Source organism: Erpetoichthys calabaricus, chromosome 4 (assembly GCF_900747795.2).
Source record: "Erpetoichthys calabaricus chromosome 4, fErpCal1.3, whole genome shotgun sequence".
Taxonomy (NCBI): domain Eukaryota; kingdom Metazoa; phylum Chordata; class Cladistia; order Polypteriformes; family Polypteridae; genus Erpetoichthys; species Erpetoichthys calabaricus.
The window spans coordinates 294,817,059-294,844,541 of record NC_041397.2 but is presented as its reverse complement, the minus strand read 5'-3'; the positions used below and the strand labels follow the sequence as shown (position 1 = coordinate 294,844,541).

The window sequence follows — 27,483 nt, the reverse complement described above, 5'->3', positions numbered from 1 at the left end:
CGTTAATGGCTGTGTGTTGAGTTATGTTGAGGAGACAGCAAATTTACACTGTTATACAAGCTGTACACTGACTACATTGAGTCAAAGTGTCATATTGTATATATATATAATAATCCCTTGCTATATTGCGCTTCGAATTTCGCGGCTTCACTCTATTGCGGATTTTATATGCTTACATATTTTATATGTAAGCATATTTAAATATATATTGCGGATTTTTCGCTGGTTCATGAGTTTCAGTGGACAATGGGTCTTTTAATTTCTGGTACATGCTTCCTCAGTTGGTTTGCCCAGTTGATTTCATACAAGAGATGCTATTGGCGGATGGCTGAGAAGCTACCCAATCAGAGCATGTATTACGTATTAAATAAAACACCTTAAATATATTGTGAGCACAGGGGCTGTTCGCACCCCTAGAGGATACGGCTGCTCCTCAAAAAACACTGAAAGATTACCTTCACATTGCTCCGTTCCTTGTTGGTCTTACTTGTGGCTGCTTTGTCAAGCGATATGCTTCCCGCATGGTGCTTCGCATACTTAAAAGCCAAACAGCACGTATTGATTTTTGATTGTTTGCTTTTATCTCTTTCTCTCTGACATTCTCTGCTCCTGATGCGCACTCCTTTGAAGAGGAAGATATGTTTGCATTCTTTTAATTGTGAGACGGAACTGTCATCTCTGTCTTGTCATGGAGCACAGTTTAAAACTTTTGAAAAAGAGACAAATGTTTGTTTGCAGTGTTTGAATAACGTTCCTGTCTCTCTACAACCTCCTGTGTTTCTGCGCAAATCTGTGACCCAAGCATGACAATATAAAAATAACCATATAAACATATGGTTTGTACTTTGTGGATTTTCACCTATCATGGGGGTCTCTGGAACGTAGGTGAGAGATGACTGTATATATATATATATATATATATATATATATATATATACATATGCACATCAGTTCCAGCGTAGCTGTTGCTTCGCTCCCCACAGCAGCACAACACAATGCAGCATCACAATTCCTTTTCTTTCTTTCTTTCTTTCTTTCTTTCTTTCTTTCTTTCTTTCTTTCTTTCTTTCTTTCTTTCTTTCTTTCTTTCTTTCTTTCTTTCTTTCTTTCTTTCTTTCTTTCTTTCTTTCTTTCTTTCTTTCTTTCTTTCTTGCTTCCACTCCTCCACAGGCAAGCTTCCTCCTGACTCTGGCTCCTCAAATGGAATAAGGTGGCTCCTTTGATGTTATATCTGGGAGTGCTCCAAGTGGCTCATCAGGGTTAACTGGAACTACTCCTAGGTGTGATGGAAGCCCAAAGAAGGGTTTCTCCCCCTGATGGCCCCCTCGGATCCCAACAGGGCTGTGCCAGTGTGTCCTGCAGGAATATATATTATATATATATGGGGCGGCACGGTGGTGCAATGGTAGCGCTGCTGCCTCGCAGTTAGGAGACCTGGGTTCGCTTCCCGGGTCCTCCCTGCGTGGAGTTTGCATGTTCTCCCCGTGTCTGCGTGGGTTTTCTCCGGGCGCTCAGGTTTCCTCCCACAGTCCAAAGACATGCAGGTTAGGTGGATTGGCGATTCTAAATTGGCCTTGGTGTGTGGGTGTGTTTGTGTGTGTCCTGCGGTGGGTTGGCACCCTGTGTGGGATTGGTTCCTGCCTTGTGCCCTGTGTTGGCTGGGATTGGCTCCAGCAGACCCCCGTGACCCTGTGTTCAGATTCAGTGGGTTGGAAAATGGATGGATGGATGGATGGATATATATATATATATATATATATATATATATATATATATATATATATATATATATATATATATACAGTAATCCCTCGCTATATCGCGCTTTGCCTTTCGCGGCTTCACTCCATCGTGGATTTTATATGTAAGCATATTTAAATATATATCGCAGATTTTTCGCTGCTTCGCGGGTTTCTGAGGACAATGGGTCTTTTAATTTCTGGTACATGCTTCCTCAGTTGGTTTGCCCAGTTGATTTCATACAAGGGAAGCTATTGGCAGATGGCTGAGAAGCTACCCAACTTACTTTTCTCTCTCTCTCTTGCGCTGACTTTCTCTGATCCTGACGTAGGGGGTGTGAGCTGGGGGGCTGTTCGCACACCTAGACGATACGGACGCTCGTCTAAAAATGCTGAAAGATTATCTTCACGTTGCTATCTTTTCTGCAGCTGCTTCCTGAAGCGACATGCTGCACAGTGCTTCGCATACTTAAAAGCTCGAAGGGCACGTATTGATTTTTGATTGAAAAACAAACTCTGTCTCTCTCTATCTCTCTCTTTCTGTGCTCTTGACGGAGGGGGTGTGAGCTGCCGCCTTCAACAGCTTTGTGCCGCGGTGCTTCGCATACTTAAAAGCCAAACAGCCCTATTGATTTTCCTCTGCCTTTATGACAGTCTCTGCTCCTGACTCCTTTGAAGAGGAAGATATGTTTGCATTCTTTTAATTGTGAGACAGAACTGTCATCTCTGTCTTGTCATGGAGCACAGTTTAAACTTTTGAAAAAGAGACAAATGTTTGTTTGCAGTGTTTGAATAACGTTCCTGTCGCTCTACAACCTCCTGTGTTTCTGCGCAAATCTGTGACCCAAGCATGACAATATAAAAATAACCATATAAACATATGGTTTCTACTTCACGGATTTTCTTATTTCGCGGGTGGCTCTGGAACGCAACCCCCGCGATGGAGGAGGGATTACTGTATATATATATATATATATATATATATATATATATATATATATATATATATATATATATACAGTATAGAGTATATATACATTGTATATATCTATATATACAAAATGCAAGCTTGACTTACTGATTTATTCACTCACTCATAGACAATAAGACCATTTTCTGTTTAGTTAAAAAGCTGACATTTGGCAGGATGGCACCTCTATGGCAGTAGGCATTCTTTAAAAAGGGACATTTCCAAAAGTCATTATTTAGCAGTAAAAAATAAAAAATAAATAACCGACAATAGAAAAACTAAATACTCCAAAATCTCAAAAATGCTTTCACTGATTTGATTGAGATTTAGTGACATTATAGAAAAAATTAAAATTAGCCAACACATTTTTCATTCATCAATACATTTTTGTATTTACAGACAGGTATTATTAATATTGTGCTTACCTTTGCACTGAAATGGAATTTATGCACAGAAAGTGATGACAAGCCACGTGAACAGCAGCACTAGCCAATACGGTGGGTGGAAGAAGACAGATGAAGCAGCGGTGTCCCGAACAGGAAAATAGAGACAGGATCACGTTTGCTGTGTGCAGTGAGGTGTGAAATGGAAACAGAAACTTTGGTGAAACTCATGGAAGTTGCACAGCACAATGGCTAGCAACTGCTATTCAGCTCAGTTGAGGTGCCAGGTGTTGTGGCTGTGAATGCTGCTGTTACTTGACTAGAAGAAAAAATTAGGGAGAAAGAAGAAGAAGGCCAAAGTGGTGTCCTTGGATTCAATACAAGGGGAACACACAATAGTTTAAATTTAACAGGCCCCTCACAAGCATTGTAAATATACATTCACATCTACAGACTTTGAAAGAAGACCCCCCACCATTTACACGTGCATCGACTTATTCTGAAATTCTTTCCATATACATTTGCATCTGTGGACTTTAAAGACGTACCCCATACAACTGAGAGAAAACACGAGAATACACCATCGTAAACATCCAATAATGATAGGAATATCTGCTCAAGCTTCACATTTTTCCAACTGATTACCCACTTCAGTTCCTGGAAAATTGTGTTTTTAAGTGACCATCAACAACAGCCAAGTCAATGGGAAAAGCTGGAATTGATCCAATGCAGGAATGTGTTCAGCATGTTTAAGAGTAAGCAGCTCCGGTGACTTAACACTGTAATATTATTATTTGCCTGACACTGTTATCCAAGGTGATTTACAACTTTTGAGATGCCTTTGAGATACATGGTGACATTTCTTGGAGCACAATGGAGCACAGGCAGGTGAAGTGACTTGCTCAGGATCACACATTGTCAATAGCAGGATTTGAACCCACCCTCGGCCAAAAGCCTTAACCACAATGTCACACTGCCGGCTGATAATGTTATTTTTAATAATAGAAATAATATTAATTTAATATTATTTTTGGTAAAAAAAAATACAAATAATGTTTACAAAAAAGTCCTTAGTGACAGAGTGCGGCTGAGACACCCGCCAAATAGACAGTTTTATAACTGACTCCCATTATCTTACAAACTTTCCTAGGTGAAGCCAGGCAACACAACTACTTTGGATTACAACATTAATGAAAGAAAGTACAAAAACAAACCAAAAAATACAAAACAAAATTTAAAAAATAAAAAAACAAAACAAAAAGTAAAAAATAGAACTGTCAGGCTCTACAAAACTCTAGACTAGGGCTCTTTCTCAAAACCAAAACACAAGACTTCAGATGATACCCAGAAACAGAAGTAGCCTGACCCTGAACTCTAGCAGCAGGCTTCTTGGCCTGCACAGACCCACCAAACAGCTCTAAAGGCTTTAACTACAAAAGAAAATTTTGGAATAGGAAGAGAGGAAACATAAAAACCTCTGGCCCGTAGAACTCAAACTATGTTCTTTGGACATTTTGGAAGGTTTATCCACACAAGTACTACTTATAAGGGCAATCTCTAAAAACCACACAACATCTTCTCAGTTTTCAAATGTGGCACTTGGTGCCACGGCCCACCTGCCAAGTTGTTTTGCCTGCCTAACATAAAGTCATCCCTGATGGAGGATCACAGGAATCATGGGGTAGAGGGGTCCTTTCATCGGATTGGCTAGCCCAGCTGTGGAATGGCCAATAGAGGGAGGCAGCTTGATGGTTGAGGTCTCCAGGACTCTGAAGACATCCAATCATATTATGTGATATCATCTATGTTTAAATTCTGCTCCATATTTGTAAATTTTTTTTTTATACTGTATTGAGGATTTGTTCTGTTCTGTGTATTGTATTGTATTGACCCCCTTCTTTTTGACACCCACTGCACACCCAACCAAACTGGAAAGGAGTCTCTCTTTGATTGCCTTTCCCAAGGTTTCTTCAATTTTTTCCCTACAAGGATTTTTTGGGAGTTTTTCCTTGTCTTCGTAGAGAGTCAAGGCTGGGGGGCCGTCAAGAGGCAGAGCCTGTTAAAGCCCATTGCGGCACTTCTTGTGTGATTTTGGGCTCATTAAAAATAAATTGTATTGTATTGTATTGTGGGCGGCACGGTGGCGCAGTGGTAGCGCTGCTGCCTCGCAGTTGGGAGACCTGGGGAGACCTGGGGACCTGGGTTCGCTTCCCGGGTCCTCCCTGCGTGGAGTTTGCATGTTCTCCCCGTGTCTGCATGGGTTTCCTCCGGGCGCTCCGGTTTCCTCCCACAGTCCAAAGACATGAAGGTCAGGTGGATTGGCGATTCTAAATTGACCCTAGTGTGTGCTTGGTGTGTGTTTGTGTGTGTCCTGCGGTGTGTTGGCACCCTGCCCGGGATTGGTTCCTGCCTTGTGCCCTGTGTTGGCTGGGATTGGCTCCAGAAGACCCCCGTGACCCTGTGTTCGGATTCAGCGGGTTGGAAAATGGATGGATGGATGTATTGTATTGTGTCAGTTCATAATCTAATATTCTGAAATAAATTGGGTCAAAAATCAGAAAATTCTAGAAGGCACTCACACAATAATTTACAACCCACCCGGAACATCTGAGCTGAAGTGATGATTAAATGGATCACTGGCTGTTAGACAGTACTACCAATTACAGAATCAGGGGGCCTGCCCACCAAGGTACAAAAGACAACAAAGAAGATACGTAGAAGAAAAGACTAAGAAATACATAGCTGACATTGAAAAATTAAAAACACACAGGCAAAGAAAATAAAAACAAATTCAAACAATAAAATGCATCAAAGATAATAAACTAAACAGGTAAAAATACAGTAAACTCAAGCCAGGTATAAAAACCTTGGCTACAAAAAAAAAACCGAAAGAACAAATCTCAAAAAGAAGCAAATTTAACAATGCAACAAGTTAATCAACAAATCAAAAAACAGAAGGAAAAAGCAAAGCGAAAAAGTAGGAAAAGTCAACCATGACTGGTCATAAAATGAGGAAAATATGGAAGTTACCAAAGAACAATAGAAAGAGAACAACTGAGAAGATGACAGAGCATGAGGACGTAGCCAAAAGGAGATTTGAAGAATAGTAGATTGTTCAAAGCTGAACATGAGTGTCACTTGCCGTCGACTGGCCTGCTAGTAGTTTGGGTCCGACCAGGACTGAGGGGGTAATAAGAGAGGCACAAGAGAGACAATTGTACAAAAAAAGGTCGTTTTTAAAATTTTTTATTCCACAATAGTATAAAAAAACAGTTACTGATGTAACACAAAAAATATCATCCAGAGTCAAAACAATTCTAATTGTGAAAATGCAAAGAAGCAAACCAGAATGTGTAAAACAGCACAAAGGCTCCCACCCTGATGTTTACTCAGTCCCTTCCAGGTCAGGTAAGGATAGCAGCAGCCTTACAAAAACTAAACTGGACTCTGTTCCTGCCCTTGAACACCTAAAAACAAAATCTCAGGAGCCTCACGCCACTCCTTAACAGTAGCCAACTGCTCAGCCACCAGAAACCTCTTAGCCTGACACCCTGACTGTTTCTCTCAAGTCCCTCTGATTGATCGTCAAAACGTCCCCCTCTTGTGGCCACAAGTGTACTTAGAAAGGCATCTCTGTTCAGCTTGCCTACACACAGAGAGACACCATTTTGGTCCTGACAGGGGAAATCACACACCTCGAACAAAAATCAAAATATCCGACAGCAAAATAAACATATTTAAACATTAAATAACAAAAAAAACAAAACAAAACAATGATACCCCATCTCAAGGTTACTAAGACAAAAAAAGAAAACGCTACGTTGCACATCCACTACGGAACCAAAATGGACGCCCCTGTAGCTGCCTTTCTGCTTTCCCAGACACCCACAACTGCGTGTAGCTTTGCCGCCACCGGTAAATGTGGAATACTACACGCGAGGCTCATTGCTGGAATGAATACCGGAATGTGGGAAAGGCGCTATATAAATAAAATGTATTATTATTATTATTAAACAAGTCCAAAACCTTGTTCAATATTTTTTCTCACTGTAAACCCATTGACAGATTACTTATTGCATTTAATGCTTACCGTGTATCTCCTTCTGCACTGTACTGTGTTTGTGTCCCGGTGAGGCTGTAGCATCGCAGTGAGACAAAATCCAACGTTGAGAAAATAAACAGCAGACGTTCACAACGGAAGCTAAAACGAGATTCCCTGATCCACCAAAGATGGAGTGGCTTTATAATTTAAAAATGTGGACGCTGAGAATAATGGGGCTCCATGTTTGATACCACACTGCAATAGTAAATAATATTGTCCACGCAGGATAGCCAAATTATAGCTGTGCTCATGAGGATTAACAATTACATGTTCAAAATTAATAAAACGTTATAAACAAAACATTTAAATAATAAGAAAATCAGAAGAGTGGCATCATTTGTGAAGCTGAGCTTTGAGTTTCAGAAAAGACTCGGTTTTCCCCGAAAATAAAGAGACCCACTTGTAGGGAAAAAATGGCTGTCTTTGGGTAGCGATTTGATTTGCCTGCGACTTTAGTTTACTCCTAATGGCATGGTGAAAGATACAGTCAAATGAAAATGTCTGAAAAGTAACCTAGAAAGTAGCAACTTCCTTTTAATATATGACATGCCTTATGGAGACAGTAGTATTTCAGCAGTGACATTAAGTTTATTGGATTAACAGAAAATATGCAACATGCATCATAACAAAATTAGACAGGTGCATAAATGTGGGCACCCCAACAGAGACATGACATCAATACTTAGTTGAGCCTCCTTTTGTAAATCTAACAGCCTCTAGACGCTGTCCTCCTATAGCCTTTGATGAGTGTCTGGATTCTGGATGGAGGTATTGTTGACCATTCTTCATACAAAATCTCTCCAGTTCAGTTCAACTTGATGGCTGCCGAGCCTGGACAGCCTGCTTCAAATCATCCCATAGATTGTCGATGATATTCAAGTCAGGGGACTGTGACGGCCATTCCAGAACATTGTACTTCTCCCTCTGCATGAATGCCTTTGTGGATTTCAAACTGTGTTTTGGGTCATTGTCTTGTTGGAATATCCAACCCCTGCGTAACTTCAACTTTGTGACTGATGCTTGAACATTATCCTGAAGAATTTGTTGATATTGGGTTGAAGTCATCTGACCCTCGACTTTAACAAGGGCCCCAGTTGCTGAACTAGCCACACAGCCCCACAGTATGATGGAACCTCCACCAAATCTGACAGTAGGTAGCAGGTGTTTTCTAGGAATGCGGTGTTCTTCTTCCGCTTTTGGTTATGACCAAATAACTCAATTTTTGTCTCATCAGTCCAAAGCACTTTATTCCAAAATGAATCTGGCTTGTCTAAATGAGCATTGGCATACAACAAACGACTGTTTTGTGGCGTCAGTGAGAAAGGGCTTCTTTCTCATCACCCTGCCATACAGATGTTGTTTGTGCAAATTGTGCTGAATTGTAGAACGATGTACAGATACACCATCTGCAGCAAGATGTTCTTGCAGGTCTGTGGAGGTGATCTGTGGGTTGTTTGTCACCATTCTCACAATCCTGCTCATATACCGCTCTTGTATTTTTCTTGGCCTGCCAGATCTGTTGGTTTAACAGCAACTGTGCCTGTGGCCTTCCATTTCCTGATTCCATTCCTTACAGTTGAAACTGACAGTTTAAACCTCTGAGATCACTTTTTATAGCCTTCCTCTAAACCAGGAGACTGAACAATCTTTGTTTTCAGATCTTTGGAGAGTTGCTTTGAGGATCCCATGCTGTCACTCTTCAGAGGAGCGTCAAAGGGGAGCACAACTTGTAATTGACCACCTTAAATACCTTTATATCTCATGATGGGACACACCGGTCTATGAAGTTCAAGGCTTAATGAGCTCATCCAACCATTTTGGTGTTGTAAGTAATCAGCATTGAGCAGTGACAGGCATTCAAATCAGCACAATGACAAGGGGACCCACATTTGTGTGCAGCCAGTTTTTCACATTTGATTTGATTTCATACATCTAAATACTGCGTCACTAAAAATCTTTGTTCGGAAAACACCGCAGTACTCCGATGTTCCTAAGAAATGAAAGACACACCACTGTTATCTTTATTGTTGAAAGGAGAGTCAATTATTATGCAGGCTGAGAGGGGTTACCAAATTTTTTCATATGACTGTATGTGCTCAATGACCCCTGATACCTTCTGTAATGTCTGCCCTTCACTAAAATGTTGGTCTCGTATGACACTCTATCTGTAATGCAGAACAAGTTACAAGGCAGAAAAGGAATGGCTGGAGACTTGACATACAGATAAAATAAAGCATGGAGAATCCTAGCGCATAAGTGGACTGCTGTCCTGGCAGTTGAGCCTTCTCCACTGTGACACATGGGGGCATCTCCAGGATCACACCTTCAGCCGGTCAAAGCTGGCTTGCGGTCTGTTCAGAGGATTCACCTTAAATGGCATCAGAGTCTTACAGACTGACAGCATTTTCTAAGAAAATGAAAGTCACACTTGTAGGAAAATGAGTTATGGATGTTATGATGTGGAACCTTAAACAAAGTCGAGGCCACCAGAAATAAACCAAGAAGCAGACCAGATGTTTCACTGGCAATTACTATCATGGGCTGTATCAGGAGTGGGCAGGAGGAGGAGTATAGGGACCTAATCAAGGACTTTGTTAAATGGTGTGACTCAAACCACCTACAACTGAACACCAGCAAAACCAAGGAGCTGGTGGTGGATTTTAGGAGACCCAGACCCCTCATGGACCCCGTGATTATCAGAGGTGACTTTGTGCAGAGGGTACAGACTATAAATACCTGGGAGTGCAGCTGGATGATAAATTGGACTGGACTGCCAATACTGATGCTCTGTGTAAGAAAGGACAGAGCCGACTATACTTCCTTAGAAGGCTGGCGTCCTTCAACATCTGCAATAAGATGCTGCAGATGTTCTATCAGACGGTTGTGTCGAGCGCCCTCTTCTACGCGGTGGTGTGCTGGGGAGGCAGCATAAAGAAGAGGGACGCCTCACGCCTGGACAAACTGGTGAGGAAGGCAGGCTCTGTTGTAGGCATGGAGCTGGACAGTTTGACATCTGTGGCAGAGCGACGGGCGCTGAGCAGACTCCTGTCAATCATGGAGAATCCACTGCATCCATTGAACAGTATCATCTCCAGACAGAGGAGCAGCTTCAGCGACAGACTGAAGTCACTGTCCTGCTCCACTGACAGACTGAGGAGATCGTTCTTCCCCCACACTATGCGACTCTTCAATTCCACCCGGGGGGGTAAACGTTAACATTATTCAAAGTTATTGTCTGTCTGTATACCTGCATTGTTATCACTCTTTAATTTAATATTGTTTTTATCAGTATGCTGCTGCTGGAGTATGTGAGTTTCCCCTTGGGATTAATAAAGTATCTATCTATCTATCTATCTATCTATCTATCTATCTATCTATCTATCTATCTATCTATCTATCTATCTATCTATCTATCTATCTATCTATCTATCTATCTATCTATCTATCTATCTATCTATCTATCTATCTATCTATCTATCAACACTATGAGCTGTAGGTTTCTAGCCTCGCAGGTCCCAAACTGGCAACATAACTACAAGAACCATAAGAAGGAGGATTGTTCTAAACCCCTGGCACATACTGTAGATAAAAGGGCAACCAAAGAACCTGTATAAATTAAACACGAATATGAAAATGACAGAAAAATGCTCAGAAAGTGGAAATGGGGCGTTGGCTAGGAGTCAATCCTGGCCAAAAAAGTCCCAAAAACACACTCTGGAAATTGTAACACGTAAAAAGAAGCAAAAATCAGCAAAAACAGAAAGGATTCAAAGAAAACGGCAGCGCTTACAACACCTCAAATATAAAACGGAATGAGCTCCTCCTAATTGTTTATTCACACTCGGCTACAAATTGCTGTGACGCGATGGCCGGTCATGAAGGGGCGTGTCCAGGAAGTGTGACTTGTATGATGTCATCAGTGTCACAGCCTCTCTATCCGTCCAGATTGTGGATACTTCTTTAAGACTCAGGTGTGTTACTTGTTAATTAGGTATCGAATAACGACTGGGTTACTAGTAGTAACGATCTAGAAATCCGAATAATTAAAGGAATACGCAACCCAAAATGTTACTTAATCAGCGAGGGGGGGGGGGTGTCTTCACGGCAGATGTTCGTGTGTGTGTGCGAATGTGCGTTCCTTCCTCATTCATGGCTTATTTAAATGTATTTTAGTAAAAATGCACGTGTTTGGGCCATTGTGAGCAAACACATGGATGACGTGGCACGTGGATTATGCGACACGACTAATGTGAGATTTTTTATTGAATGGCTATTTTGATGTTGTCCTGTGTTGGCTGCCCACCCATTCCATTGAATCATAAACTTTCTTACCTCCTTTATGCATGAGATCATGAGAATATTTTCTTTTACTATAAAGAAGTGTTTCTCAACCTTTAAGTATTTGTGACCCAAGTTTTCATAACAGTTTTAATCGAGCCCCCCTAACGTTTTTTTGAAACCCTAATAAAATGTATTCCTATATTTTTTGCTGCCGATACACCGCTACAAGTTTAAAATTTCCCTACGAATAGCGAAATTACGCCACATATGGCAACATTCGCGCCCCCTTTTTTATTAGGTTATAAAGCACATGAAGTAAGTAACATTATTTTTGGGGTGGAGTATTCCTATATGGATTCTGATTTCTGGAAAGTGTTTGCCGTAGGAGTAATTTTTTTGTCTCTGTTGAGAATTTTTCCTCTGTTGTGTCCATCCATCCATTTTCCAACCTGTTGAATCCGAACACAGGGTCACGGGGGTCTGCTGGAGCCAATCCCAGCCAAAACAGGGCACAAGGCAGAAACCAATCCTGGGCAGGGTGCCAACCCACCACAGCTCTATTGTGTCTAATTTTGATAAATAAATATTCAGTTTATGAAGATCCCTTGTTGCCTCTTTTTGTTCACTAGCAAGGGATTCACGGTTATCCTCTCTCTTGTGGGGATTTTGGATAGATTTGTGGAAATGTTGTGTTGTTTTGCCAGCTTCTAATTTTTGGGATTGAAGCCAGCTTGTGTGTATTTGGGGCCCGACTGAGTCGAGGGCAGGTTACTCTGGGTGCTGGTCTGCATCTTGACTTGTATTTGGTGGTCTCGTGCCCATTTTACCCACTTGAAGACTCCATTAATATTCAGCGAGCATGCAGATAACATGCAGGTGTAGTTAACCGATTTCAAAGCTGGAGTGTTTTTACATGTTTCTAGCTGCCTCGTCAGAGTCAGTCATAACAGTGAGTCTTACCAAAATAACAGCCATGAAAGAATGCAATTAGATGTGTTAGTAAACTCCAATAAACACGGGACCTTTACAAGGTCATGTAGTTAAAAGCCTGGCCTAGAGAGGCTCGTGGTGGCCGAGTAGCTGAAACAGACAGCAGAGTCCACCTCAAAAGGCCCCCCATCGATGTGCTGTTGTTACAGTGGCGTGCAAAAGTATTCAACCCCCTAGAACATGGGTGTCAAACTCCAGGCTTGGAGGGCCGCAGTGGCTGCAGGTTTTCATTCTCACCCTTCTCCTAATCAGTTTTCACTGCTAATTAACTCCTTTTCCCTTCCTTTTAACAGTCCTGTTGTTAAGGATTCCATCCTCTGAACTGATTCGTTTCTTCATTAAATGGCAGCCAAACAGAAATGAGATGTGAAACAAGCCAACAGATGACCAGCTAAACTGGGATTTCAAACTCCAACCAGTTTCTTAATGAGAAGCCAGTGCCTGCTGTTAATTAAACCCGTTATTTAATTTCTCATTCTGCCACAGCAGACATTTCCAAAACGGATGATTTTATGTTTTTTTTTCTAAGAACACCATCAAGATGTTTTGATGACCTGGGAGATCAGCCTTACTGAGACCTCCATCTTTCTTTATTTTCAGATTCTGTGTTGATGGGCACAGGTGAGCTGATCATGTGGCCCCTTGTTTGGCCGCTAATTAAGCAAAAAGAAACAACTAAGGGGTCTGAGTCAAGTGAATTAAAAGAAGTAATTAGCAGTAAAAACTGGTCACTAATTAAGAAGATGGTTAGAATGAAAACCTGCACCCACTGCGGCCCTCCAGGACTGGAGTTCGACACCCCTGCCCTAGAAGGTCATCCTAATTTTCTGCAGGACAAAAGATGTGTCCCCATATTTACTATTATGGCAGCACGGTGGCACAGTCGGTAACGCTGCTGCCTCGCAGTAAGGAGACCTGGGGGTTCGCTTACCGGGTGGAGTTGGCATGTTCTCCCCGTGTTTGCGTGGGTTTCCTCCCACAGTCCTAAGACATGCAGGTTAGGTGCATTGGTGATTCTAGATTGTCCCTGGTGTGTGTGCTTGGTGTGTGGATGTGTGCCCTGTGGTGGGCTGGCACCCTGCCTGGGGTTTGTTCCTGACTTGCCCCCTGGGATTGGCTCCAGCAGACCCCCGTGACCCTGTTTTAGGATATAGCGGGTTGGACAATGACGGACTGACTGACTGACTGCACTGCTATTAAATTCAAGTTCAGAGACTGCAATGAAATTCTCACTAGCCCAGTGGTGGATGGCTGGCAGTTTGGTCTCCTGTCCAGCAGGTGGCACCAGGGGGACCCGTGACTTAAATCTTAAGTCCTGAAGGTGGAAGAGGAAAAGCCCTTCTGATGGTGGGCCCTTTGTAGAAGGAAGGCTTTCTGGACCTCTTCCAATCCCCGGGTCCTGGTGAATGTGCCCCTCATGTTGAGCTTGCAGTTGGGAGGCAGCTTGTATCAAAAGCTCAAGGAGTGGGTGGGAAAGGAAATGTGAATTATAGTGAAAGAAAGGCGAGTGGGAAAGAACCCATAACTAGACAGACAGTTAAGTGAAGAGGGGGCTGTAAGGGCTGCCCGGGGTCTCCTGCTGCTCTCTACCCTTCTGTTCTTATTATTTTCATTTGAGTTTTTACCCTTTTTTTCCTCTATGATGCAGAGTGCCCTCTACTGGCCACTGTAAGCACTTGGCCACACCGTTGTGATTAAACACAAATGCCCAGTCCTCAGGGGGCATTGGGCCATTCATCAGCAGGTGAAATGCCCCATCGTGGTGCCCATGCCCAGCCTCAGAGCCCACATCATTGACTGAAGCACATACTGGGTGCCTTTGAAATGTATTCCACTGTGACCCCCTCTCATGTCATTACCTGGGCAGCTTGGCATCACTCATTTTGTTTTCAGATGAGGAGCATTCTCCTTTATGGACAATCTGTGCCACCTATGCTTTGCCACACACACAGAAAAACAAGCTTAGTTTAAAGTTAATGTTCTCTGTGGTGATGCTTTGATAAATAACCTCGGCAAAGGTGGCACACCATAATGTGACAGCCTCATAAATGCCCTGTCAAAAAATTGAAAAAGCTACATTGTAAAAATGTAAGAAATGTCCTGGCCAAAGCTGGTATATCACAGTGTAATAATCTGAGAAATGCCCTGTCCAAAGATGGCACATTATGTTGTAATAATCAACAAATGTGCTGGTTTAAAGTTATTGTTCTATATGATGATGATGGTCTGAAAATGCCCTGGCATACAACAATGTAATGTTGAAATGTTCTGGCCAGGACTGGCATATTTATAGTGCCACAGTTTGAGAAATGCCAGGTCCAAAGATGGCACACTATATTGTAACTGTTCCTGGGAAACTGTCTATCAAAAACTGGCATATAACGATGTACCAGAAATCTAAGAAACTCACTGTCCAAAGATGGCACATCACATTTTAACAATCTGAGAAATGCCAGGCGTAAATCTGGTATACCACAATATTACAATATGGAAAAAAAAACCTTATCCAAAGGTGGCATATTACATGTAACAATATGAGAAATGGCACCCTGTGTTATAAAATCTGACCAGTGCCCATTCCAAAGCTGGTATGTCACAGTGTAACAGTTAAAAGCTAAATTTCTGTATAGTAATTGTTCTGATAAATGCCCTGTCTGAGGATGGCACGCTATAGTGAGATGGTCTCAGAGATGCCCTGTCAAAACCTAGACAGCTAAATTGTAACAATCTGAGAAGTGCCCTATCAAAACCTGGCAAACAACAGTGTAACAATCTGGTGTCCAAATATGGCACACTGCATTGTAACAGTCTGGGAAATGCCCTGGCCAAAGCTGGCAAGCCACCATGTAAACAATACTCTTTACAAAGACGGGGCACTGCAGTGTTAATGGCTCAAAAATGTCCTGTCAAAAGCTTAAAAACTAGATTGTAACAATCTGAGAAGTGCCAAGGCCATAGCTGGCGCACAAGAGGGTAATAATTTGATAAATACCATGTTTATAACTTAGCACATTAAAGTGAAACAGTCTTAGAAATGCCCTGGCCAAAGCTGGCACCCCACATCGTAGAATATCTTGTCCAAAGCTGGCATGCTACTGTGTGTCCTTATGAGAACTGTTGTGCACAGAGTCGGCATACTGGATTGGGAGAAACATTAAAGTTCATCGTTGGCATGCTGAACTGTGACTATCAATGAACTGCCCTGCCCAACGTTGGCACCGTACAGAGGAACGGAAAAATTCATTTCCAAATGTGAGACCCTAAACCATAAAAAAAAACCTGAAAAATGTGTACAAAGCTGATATACTACTTGATGACAATGTGAGAAATGCCATGTTCACAGCTGGCATGCTAATCTGCAACAATTCAGGCAGAACCCCATGCAGACTGGTGGGCTACACAATGACAGTATGGAAATTGACCTTGCCAAAGCTTTTAGTCTACACGGTAATCAATTTGAAAAATTTCTTGCCCATAGTTGGCACACTGCATAGTAACAGTATGAGAGATGCTCTTTCCAACACTGGCACACAACACTGTAACCATCTGAGAATTGTCCTGTCCAACGATGGATCATTATGCTGTGCCAATCTCAAAATGGGCAACCAAGCTAACATACCATATTATTACAAAGTAATAAATGCCACATCAACAGATGGCACACTAACCTGTAACATTCCATTAAAAGCCCCACCCAGAATTGGCATGTTTAACAGAAACAATATGAAAAGATAATACCTTTCCTAAACCTGGCACTATATGGTACAACAATCTGAGACATGTGCTGCCCAAAACTGGCATGTTCCACTACTATAAAAACATATGAAGTACCATGCCCAAAGGTAGAAAACCACAGTGAATCAAGCTGGCACATACAATAAAACAATCGAGGAAATGCGTCATCCGATGTTGGCACACCATAGTTCAACTACTTAAGAAATATGCTGCTCAAAACTGGCATGTTTCACTGCTATAGAAACCCATGAAGTACCCTGCTCAAAATGGGTACAGTTCAGTGTAACAAACTGAGAAATACCCATGTATAGCTGGCACACTACACTACAACTGAAAAATCCCTTACCCCGACCGAGGAGGGCACACTGCAACATAATCATCCCAAAAAGTGCAGCCTAGAGCTGGCGCACTACAGTGCACACATTTGAGAAAGGATTTGCCCAAAATGGCCATGTCTCAGTACTACACAACTCTGTAAAATAAAAACCCTTTATTAGACGGTATACTACAGTGTCACTAATGCCCTGTCCAAAATTGGCACATACAACATAACAATCAACAGAAATGTGGCATACAATGTTGGCACACCACAGTGTAACTGAGATATGCCCAGTCCAGCGCTACGAAGCTACATTATAACAATAGAAGAAGTGCCAAAGCCCTTCAGTCGATAAAATTTCCAGTCCAAAGATGGCACACTGTACTTGAGAAATAAGAAAAGTCAGCCTACTGTGAGAAACATTCTGTCTAAAGATGGCACGGTGCCCTGTATGAAATTGAATAATTCTGACTTCAAAGCTGGCACACTACAATCCTGCCCTGTCCAAAGACAGCTTCTTACATGGTAGCAGTCCTCACTGGGACACCGGCAGGGTACACTTTACAACTCAGAGATGTGTCCTCACTAAAGCTGGCATATTACACATTGGCATTTCCTGTCCAAAGTTGGCATATTACAGTTTATCATTCATAGACTTGTCCTCACTAATGTTACAGTTTACTACTCATTGAGATGCCCTGCCCAAACCTGGCATATAACAGTTTACCACTCATTTACATGTCCTGCCTAATGTTGGCATATTTTACACTGCAACACAAATAGGCGTGTCCTCTCTAAACCTGGCATACTACACTTTAAAATGTATATACATGCCCTGCCCACAGCTGGCATATTATGATTTTCTATGCATAGGCATGCCATCCCTAAAGCTGGCATGCTGCACTTTACCCCTCATAGATGTTTCCTCCCTGAAACTGGCATATTACAGTTTACCACTCACAGACATGTCGTACCCAAAGCTGGCATATTACACTGTTAACACTACATAGACATGTCCTCCTTAAAGCTGGCATATTACAGTTTACCACTCACAGACATGTCCTACCCAAAGCTGGCATATTACACTGTAATACTACATAGACATGTCCTGCCCAAAGCTGGCATATTACAGTTTACCACTCACAGACATGTCGTACCCAAAGCTGGCATATTACACTGTTAACACTACATAGACATGTCCTCCTTACAGCTGGCATATTACAGTTTACCACTCACAGACATGTCCTACCCAAAGCTGGCATATTACACTGTAATACTACATAGACATGTCCTGCCCAAAGCTGGCATATTACAGTTTACCACTCACAGACATGTTCTGCCCAAAGCTGGCATATTACACTGTTAACACTACATAGACATGTCCTCCTTAAAGCTGGCATATTACAGTTTACCACTCACAGACATGTTCTGCCCAAAGCTGGCATATTACACTGTAACACTACATAGACATGTCCTCCTTAAAGCTGGCATATTATAGTTTTCTACCCATACATGTGTTCTTCTTAAAGCAGGTATTATACAGTTTACTACTCATTGAGATGCCCCACCCAAACCTGGCATATAACAGTTTACCACTCATTGACATGTCCTGCCTAATGTTGGCATATTTTACACTGCAAAGCAAAAAGGTGTGTCCTCCCTAAAGCTGGCATATTACACTCTACTACTTATAGACAGGCTCTGCCCAAAGCTGGCATATTGCATTTTAACACTCATAGATGTGTCCTGCTAAAGGTGGCATATTACAGTTTACCATTCATATGTATACATATCCTGCCCAAAGCTGGCATGTTAGTCTTTACCTCTCATGAACATGTCAAACCCAAAGCTGGCGTATTATACTGTACCACTCATAGACATGTCTTTGCCAAAGCTGGCATTTTCTGCCGCTGTAATCTGAGAAGTGCCCTGTCTCCAGACATTTCCCAGGAATGTCTTGTCCTCAGAAACACCTGATCTCTGAAATGCCAGCTTCAAAGTGGGCACGTGATTCCAAAGCTGGTTCTCAATAGCAATCCGAATGTCAACATTGGCAGAATAAGTGTGTTAGGCTGTCTAAACCATGTCAACAACTGGCATATACGAAGCTGGCACCGTGTGATCCCTGCAACATCATGATAAAGGCACAATGTGACGTAGCGGTTAAGGATTTGGAATTCAAACCCTGCGGTCGTGGGTTCAAATCCCGTTACTGACACTGTGTGACCCTGAGCAAGCCAACTGTCTGCGCTCCAATATTAAAATAAATAAATAAATGTAGACAATTGTATCTGTCGGATAAAGGCGTCTGTCAAATAATAATAATAATAATAATAATAATAATAATAATAATAATAGGCAGTGCCCTGTACTGTCTTCCGCGATCTCATAAATGCCCGGACTCGTGGCAGTTTGGACGGGTCCCCAAGGTGACGATCTCCCCTGTCCTAAAGGCGGCGTCCTCAGCTCTGGATCGTGACGACTCTCGGCCAGCCGAGCGGTGCGCACTGATGCCACTGCCCGTGCCACCCTTCTACAATAAAGAGGAGGCGGAGGCGGCTGTCCTTTGACAGGCTGTTTAAACGAAACGAGAGCACATCGAGATAGATGCAGGATCGTGTCGGTGTCTGTTTAGATAGTTGAGTCCGGGTTTTTATTTGATTACCTGATGAATGGTAAACGCTCCGGAGCGGCTCGTTAACGGATCCCGTAGATTTAACAATATCTGCAAGTTAAACAAGCAATCGGGGGCCATCTGTCCATAAGGGAAAAAAAAGAGAGAGCAGCGAGCTGATAGACAGGCGCGCACACGCACCGAGAACCCTGGTGATTAGCGCCGCTGCCTCCTGACGTCTCTGAGCACTAGTTGTGTTTTTTTTTTCCTCTGCGGAAGGATATGGCGAAAGGGGGGCTGCGGAGGCAGACTCGGCTGCCTCAGCGCTCTCTGAATATAGTGCTGCAGTGAGGCGGCGAGAGCTCCACTTGCAGTCTGGTCTCTGGCAGCGTTAAGCGTGCGAGTGAGCGAGAAAGCGAGAGAGAGAGAGCGAGAGAGGGAGCGAGCGCTCGCTACTCCTATACTAACAGGGAGCTGTCCATCACCTGAACCTCCTGAAAATGATCCTCAACCTGCTCTGTTTCCTGGGATTGCTCATATGCGGCAGTCAAGGTAGGAAGAAATCTTTCTTGCCATGACGGTTTAAATGGAAAGGATAAAAAAAAAAAGGAAAGAAAAAAAAAAGTTGTGAGTTGCTTTACTTGATACCTTTTTTCCCCCCAATATCACGGTGGTGGTTGGAAGTGCTCCGTGTCTTTTTTTCTTTTGGTGGAAAGCAGATTGAGTGATGGATTAAGACTGCGGTGTTTTGTAGTTGTGTCACGTCCTTTCAGAAACAAGGCTTGTTTGGAGGATTTGGCGGTCGGTTGGATTTCTTGGAAAAAAAGAGCTTTTATTTTTTTTATTTTTTTTTTTATTTTTGGAGGCTATAAAAAAATCTTTTTTTTTTGCTATGATATCTTTTCGCCTAGTGCCATGCTGTGGTTATGAAGGTTGTATTTTTATTTTTCTTTTCAAGTTAAAAACTAATATACTGTTTAAAATAAAAGAGCCCATTTGCATTTGGATGTGTCCTTCAGTGTCACGCTAGCCAATCCCTCAAGTAAAATCTGAGGGGATCCGTCATCGGAGCAGATCACCTTAAAACTGCTCGCATATCAATGCCTACGAGAAGGAGATGAAATCACGACAGGAAAAAAATAGCGGATGATGGGCTAAGGTGACTGAAATGTCCATCTGGCACGGTGTGCATTGCCAACTATCTGAGAGCTGTCACTTTATAACCGGGGATGTGTTTCTTTCAAGAGGAATTGCACTTGTAGTGGATGTCGTTACCTGTTGTGGCACTAGAGATTCACGGAGCATGAATAAAGTTAGCCGACTGACACATATATGCAATGATGTTGTCGTGTGTGGTGTCGCATGTACGCACATCTCTTGGCATGTCTGCTTGGCTGCAGCGTATGTACTTGACAGAAACATTCACCGTGAAGTTTTGAACTTGACCGAGGCTAAAACTTGACACGGTGCGAGTTGCGCGCTTTCGGTAGCACCAAGGGAGAACATGTCCGTCGTGGACGAGTGTTTCTACTTTTGGACAGTAGGCGGCGGTACAGTGCCGCATATTGCGAGAGGCATCCACTCGCTGAAATAATCCACAGGATTGCGGTAATGAATCCACATTCTTCAGAGAACGAGCAGCTGTCTGCAGCACTCCAGGTTTATCAATCGGATGCTAATGTTATACTTTTTAATGTGTGATTTCTATCAGCATGCAACACAATGTTATGTATTAAAAAATAAAGGTTAAAAAACAATGAAAAATAAAACGAATGTAGAAAGGAATTGTGATATAAAAGGCGCAAGGCGGAAAATGGGACACGCATTGGTAGGACTTCTGAATTCTGCCACGGAGAACGATACTGACTGCTTGAATATATTTGAGGGAAGACTAAAGTCTGGCATCGGGGTGGAGGGGGCATAGTCGAGGGGTTTGCAGAGGTGGAATGTGAGGGGCTGGCAGGGTGCAGCGCGAGAAGCTGTTCTGTTCCATATATTTTTCTTTTTCTTTTTAAATACTATCAATTTACCGATAGCTTCTCATTTTGTGCGTTTTCTTTTTAACGTTTCTTAAAAATAAATATTAAAATAGAACTCTGAGCTGGGTATCTCTGAAATGAAACGGGACATAACAGGTTTCATTAGGCGAGGTTTATATTCAAAGGCAAGAACTTCTGAAGCAGAATTTGACTGAAATCAACAGCAGCAGCCCGAGGGGAGCCCGTGGACCAGGTGGGGGATACGCAGGCACACGTCGACACTTTGAAGGGTCGGGCTGCACTTTTGGAAAAAAAAAAAAAAAAAAACAGACAGTTCAAGACACAAATATCGAATGACCTGCAGGACGCAATCAGTGCTCCTTTAGTGGTCCTGGGAGTTGGCACGTCTAAGTGGTCTTGTGTGTGCCAAGGTAGAACTTTGAGTACAGCTGGGTATGTGACTACAGGCGAATTAATGACAACAACGAGACAGACGGAAGGACGGAGGGGCGGACAGACAGACAGACAGACAGACAGACAGACAGACAGACAGATAGATAGATAGATAGATAGATAGATAGATAGATAGATAGATAGATAGATAGATAGATAGATAGATAGATAGAGTGTACAGGTGAGGAAAAAGAATAAACATTTCGAGGCATCGTCATATATACTGTAGCTTATTCCACTTGTCAGATCTCTGTGCACACAGTTATACTTTGACCGTGTAAATTAATGAAACACAAACTGGAACATCATGTAACCTGGACAGATGTTATAATCGTCCTTTTTATAAGCATATGTTTATTTCCTTTGACAACCATGTATACTGCACACATTGACATGACTTCAAAAATAATTATTATATATATTTATTGTGTTTTGCATCATTCATAGGAATTTTACAGATGCTCAGTGCATCATCACTTACATTTGCTAAAAAGCAAGTAGCAGTCAGGTGTCATACTCTGTGCCTGCCGTGTATGTCGGAAAACATACAATCCACATCTATCTATCTATCTATCTATCTATCTATCTATCTATCTATCTATCTATCTATCTATCTATCTATCTATCTATCTATTATATAGTGCCTTTCATATCTATCTATCTATCTATCTATCTATCTATCTATCTATCTATCTATCTATCTATCTATCTATCTATCTATCTATCTATCTATCTATCTATCTATTGTATAGTGCCTTTCATATCTATCTATCTATCTATCTATCTATCTATCTATCTATCTATCTATCTATCTATCTATCTATCTATCTATCTATCTATCTATCTATCTATTATTATAGTGCCTTTCATATCTATCTATCTATCTATCTATCTATCTATCTATCTATCTATCTATCTATCTATCTATCTATCTATCTATCTATCTATCTATCTATCTATCTATCTATCTATCTATCCCCTTAAACACTCAGATGCCAAAGTTGCTCCTCAGACTGGTGCTATAAAGGGAAACATTATCGGTTACCTAAACAGACATCTACATAATGATTTCCAAAGAAACTTTTATTTACTTAGATCCCTAACAGGTTTCATAAATAGCTCCTTTAACTCATCCCTCATCTCTAAGCACAACTTTTTTTGAGAAATTTGTTTTTGGTGGTATTTTGGACACTGGCACATATAAAATCATGTAGAGATGGAATGAAAAATGGCTGCTTAGCTGTGTGTAGAAGGAAGAAGCAAGGATGAAGTCACCACGGAAGTCTAATTGGAATAAAATGAAGATGTGAGGTCAATGACATGACAGGCAGGCAGATACAGACAGGCAGTTTAAGGGCCACAGGTATTTTCATATGGTGCTATTCACTGAGGTCAGGCACAGGACATTTCTGATACAGTAACAGACAAATAATACTTTCAAGCTTGATTGCTTATCTAACTATTCACAATTCCTAAATATCAATACATGGATTACTTAGTGTCCCATATCTATCTATCTATCTATCTATCTATCTATCTATCTATCTATCTATCTATCTATCTATCTATCTATCTATCTATCTATCTATCTATCTATCTATCTATCTATCTATCTATCTATCTGGTTTTGTTCACTATTTATACTATATACCATATATATGCTGCCATCCTATCTGTTTTTCTATCTAGTAGCTGTGCCACTCATCTAAGATGGGTTGAGATCTAAATAATCAACTTAGACCTCTATGTTAACGTCTGCAGTTTACCATGTAATGCATAGTTCTCTGCTGTCTGTCTGTCTGTCTTCCTTCCTGCCTGCCTGCCTGCCTGGCACCTGTTAAACACACAGGTGCCAGTCCGAGTGGTTCTTCATAAGTGATGCCATAAGGACACCATTGTCTGAATCCTAAAGAGCCGTCCACAATGAAGGCTCCAGAAAGTATGTTTATTTATTTAGATCCCTGACAGGTTCCAAAAATAGCCCCGAGTAGATGTTAGCAGATTTGTGAAATGCCACTGGGTCCCTGCTTTTCAAAGGTCTTTCGCTGCAAAAAAGTAACTCAGGCTGATTTCGGGTTTTCTTCATCTGTTGTATTCTGCGATTTCTGCTACTGTACATGTAAGATTTCTGTGTTGTCGGCGTATTAAGATCCTTTTCAAAACCTAAAGAACCCATTGCAAATACAATTGCATTATATAAAAACTTTCCCAAAATAAAATTGTTCTTCGTTAAGCTACTGCAACCCCTTATAGTGATATTTTCACAATGGTTATTTTAAAGTGTGGGTCTCTCTGTCTGTACCACTGCTTGATTCATTAAAGTGTTCAGTAAGGACAAACTGCAGCGTGTTCCGTTTACATATTCTCGCGGCAGCAGCACGGCGTCCCGACCAAACCCCGCATGTCCCGTAGTCTGTAAATGTCATGTCATGATCATCGCGAGAATATAATAATAATAATAATAATAATAATAATAATAATAATAATAATAATAATAATAATAATAATGCATTTTATTTATGTCCGTACTCAAAGCGCTTTAGAAGTAGAATTGAGCCGCGAAGCCCACCATTCCGGCTTGTGACCCCCCCCCCCCCCCCCCCCCCCCCCCCCCCACACACACACACCCTCCAACCGGAGTTGCGGGTGCGTAGTGTCCAGCCACCTGCCTTCCGTTATCACACTCGTCGGTTTTCTATTTGCAGAATATTCCTGCTTTTGCGCGCAGTGTTTCTTGGTCCTCTCCTTGTCTGTCGTATCGTTATCATGTGTACACACTGAGCTGATAACACGGAACTGAAGACTTCGCGGCGTCCCGTTATCGCGCTGGTCACTTTGTGCTGTTGTGGTGGTGACAGCGGCATACAGTAACAACACGAGGAGCCCCCGCTTGCTTTAAACATCGTACGGCATCCTTAATAAAAGTCCGTCCGCTCTCAAGTTGCTCACGCTGGGTGAACTTGGCTGTCAAAATAAAAGTCTGCTTTTGTTTCACTTATTCTTGGCCACAGAGCAGAACTTAACTATTTGTTGTCGGTGTGTGTGTGTGTGTGTGTTTTTCTAGCGACAATCTGAAGTTGTGTCGCGCTGATCGGTGTTCCTCGTGCTCATCTGTACATTGGTGTACGTTACTGAACGTTATTTTACACTTTCAGTGTAAATGACGATCTTTCTGCTCTGACAGACAGCTCCCTACTTCCATTCCCTCACCCAGACGTTTCCCGCTGTCTTCTGTTCCTCGGCAGTTACAACTTGAAAATCTATTTATTTGTTTGTCTTATAAATCTAATAGTTCGTCTGCATTGTGAATCACCTCGTTCACATTTTAATGGAAAAAAGCTGAATTATTTGGCCGTGTTGAATTTTGCCAGCCGACAGTTACAGTGCCATAGTGTGAAGTGGAGCAAAGTGGCATTGCTTTTCAAGGGCCAAGTATGATGAGTTGGATCAAATTCACCTCAGTAGTCTCCCCCTGATTATGGCACACGTATTACCAAGGCCATCTTAACAGCATTACAGGCCCCCAGGCAAAGCAGTGCACTGAGGTCCCTACCTACACAACCACTCAGCAAGTCACAACATACATAGATTAGCATGGGGCCCCTATGCTTGTGGGGCCCCCGGGCAACTGCCCAGTGTGCCCATGTGTTAAGATGGCCCTGCGTATTGCCCACCGCCTGATTCTTCTTTTGGTCTCTTTAGTGGAATCTTCTCTTCGACACAACACAGCAGTTTCTCTCTGGGCACCTGAGCCGCTCGTGGCACACTGTAGCTTCACTGTGGGTTTGCTGCTTCCTCCCTGTCATGTCTGCAGAGCTCCCAGCCTCGGCCTGTGATTCATAACTTCTGATACTAAAATAATCAGTCATGTGAATACTTGCTGTCACATGGTCGGCCAACCTTGAGTCCATGTCATTCACAAACTGCAGTCAATGACAACAATTGTGTCAGATGAAGGCCTGTCATTTGGAGCAACACAAGCTGTGCCACATTACAAGATGGGGGGTTAGCAAATAAACTGGGATGAAACTGAGCGGGCAATTAATGCCTGTCTAAACATGGCTTGGGAGGATATTATATAAGGAAATGCCATGTAGACAAATGAACAGACCTGGGTCTATGCAAAGAAAATGAACGTCTCCAACTACAGTGTCACTGAGTAGCATGTGTGGAATGGCATCAGCCTAACTGGCATCTCTTAATGGGTTTAGTGTGAGCAGGTGTGAGAATAGTGCCCTCTGTGATGGACTGGCATCCTGTTTAGGGCTGGCTCTGGATAGACCTCGATGTGTGTAATACTGAACTGTTACAGCAGGCCACAAAGTGAATGAAGGCATTATAGTGCTATCTATCTATCTATCTATCTATCTATCTATCTATCTATCTATCTATCTATCTATCTATCTATCTATCTATCTATCTATCTATCTATCTATCTATCTTATATAGTGCCTTTCATATCTATCTATCTATCTATCTATCTATCTATCTATCTATCTATCTATCTATCTATCTATCTATCTATCTATCTATCATATATAGTGCCTTTCACATCTATCTATCTATCTATCTATCTATCTATCTATCTATCTATCTATCTATCTATCTATCTATCTATCTATCTATCTATCTATCTATCATATATAGTGCCTTTCACATCTATCTATCTATCTATCTATCTATCTATCTATCTATCTATCTATCTATCTATCTATCTATCTATCTATCTATCTTATATAGTGCCTTTCATATCTATCTATCTATCTATCATATATAGTGCCTTTCACATCTATCTATCTATCTATCTATCTATCTATCTATCTATCTATCTATCTATCTATCTATCTATCTATCTATCTATCATATATAGTGCCTTTCACATCTATCTATCTATCTATCTATCTATCTATCTATCTATCTATCTATCTATCTATCTATCTATCTATCTATCTATCTATCTTATATAGTGCCTTTCATATCTATCTATCTATCTATCATATATAGTGCCTTTCACATCTATCTATCTATCTATCTATCTATCTATCTATCTATCTATCTATCTATCTATCTATCTATCTATCTATCATATATAGTGCCTTTCACATCTATCTATCTATCTATCTATCTATCTATCTATCTATCTATCTATCTATCTATCTATCTATCTATCTATCTTATATAGTGCCTTTCATATCTATCTATCTATCTATCATATATAGTGCCTTTCACATCTATCTATCTATCTATCTATCTATCTATCTATCTATCTATCTATCTATCTATCTATCTATCTATCTATCTATCTATCTATCATATATAGTGCCTTTCACATCTATCTATCTATCTATCTATCTATCTATCTATCTATCTATCTATCTATCTATCTATCTATCTATCTATCTATCTATCTATCTGTCTGTCTGTCTGTCTATCTATCTATCTATCTATCTATCTATCTATCTATCTATCTATCTATCTATCTATCTATCTATCATATATAGTGACTTTCATATCTATCTATCTATCTATCTATCTATCTATCTATCTATCTATCTATCTATCTATCTATCTATCTATCTATCTATCTATCTATCTTATATAGTGCCTTTCATATCTATCTATCTATCTATCTATCTATCTATCTATCTATCTATCTATCTATCTATCTATCTATCTATCTATCTATCTATCTATCTATCTATCTATCTATCTATCTATCTATCTATCTATCTATTTTAGTTAAGGCTAAACAAATGGCAGTGGATTAAGCCAAAGATTTTTTTTTATTATCTGAGTCACCAGTAATTTATTGTCCTCCATGCTGGGGTACAAGTGAGTATTTACAGACCCCCAACTTGGACTAGTGAACACCACGTAAATCCTGAAGGTGCCAGTGCTGCGTGGCCTTCACCGTCTCA

At 41.3% G+C, this 27,483-nt stretch overlaps 1 protein-coding gene across 3 annotated transcripts in view; it reads left to right on the top strand.

Annotated features, from left to right (window-relative positions):
* Positions 1-19,470: 19,470 nt before the first annotated feature.
* LOC114651263 (neural cell adhesion molecule 2-like) overlaps positions 19,471-27,483 on the top strand; it is a 1,104,951-nt gene continuing 1,096,938 nt past the window's right edge. Inside the window, exon 1 of one of the 3 annotated variants that reach the window (XM_051927215.1) lies at positions 19,471-19,685. In XM_051927215.1, the coding sequence (XP_051783175.1) occupies positions 19,634-19,685 (52 nt within the window). In that variant the 5' untranslated portion in view covers positions 19,471-19,633. The remainder of the gene's footprint in view (positions 19,686-27,483) is intronic. The other 2 variants (XM_051927216.1, XM_051927217.1) reach the window with 2 other exon arrangements.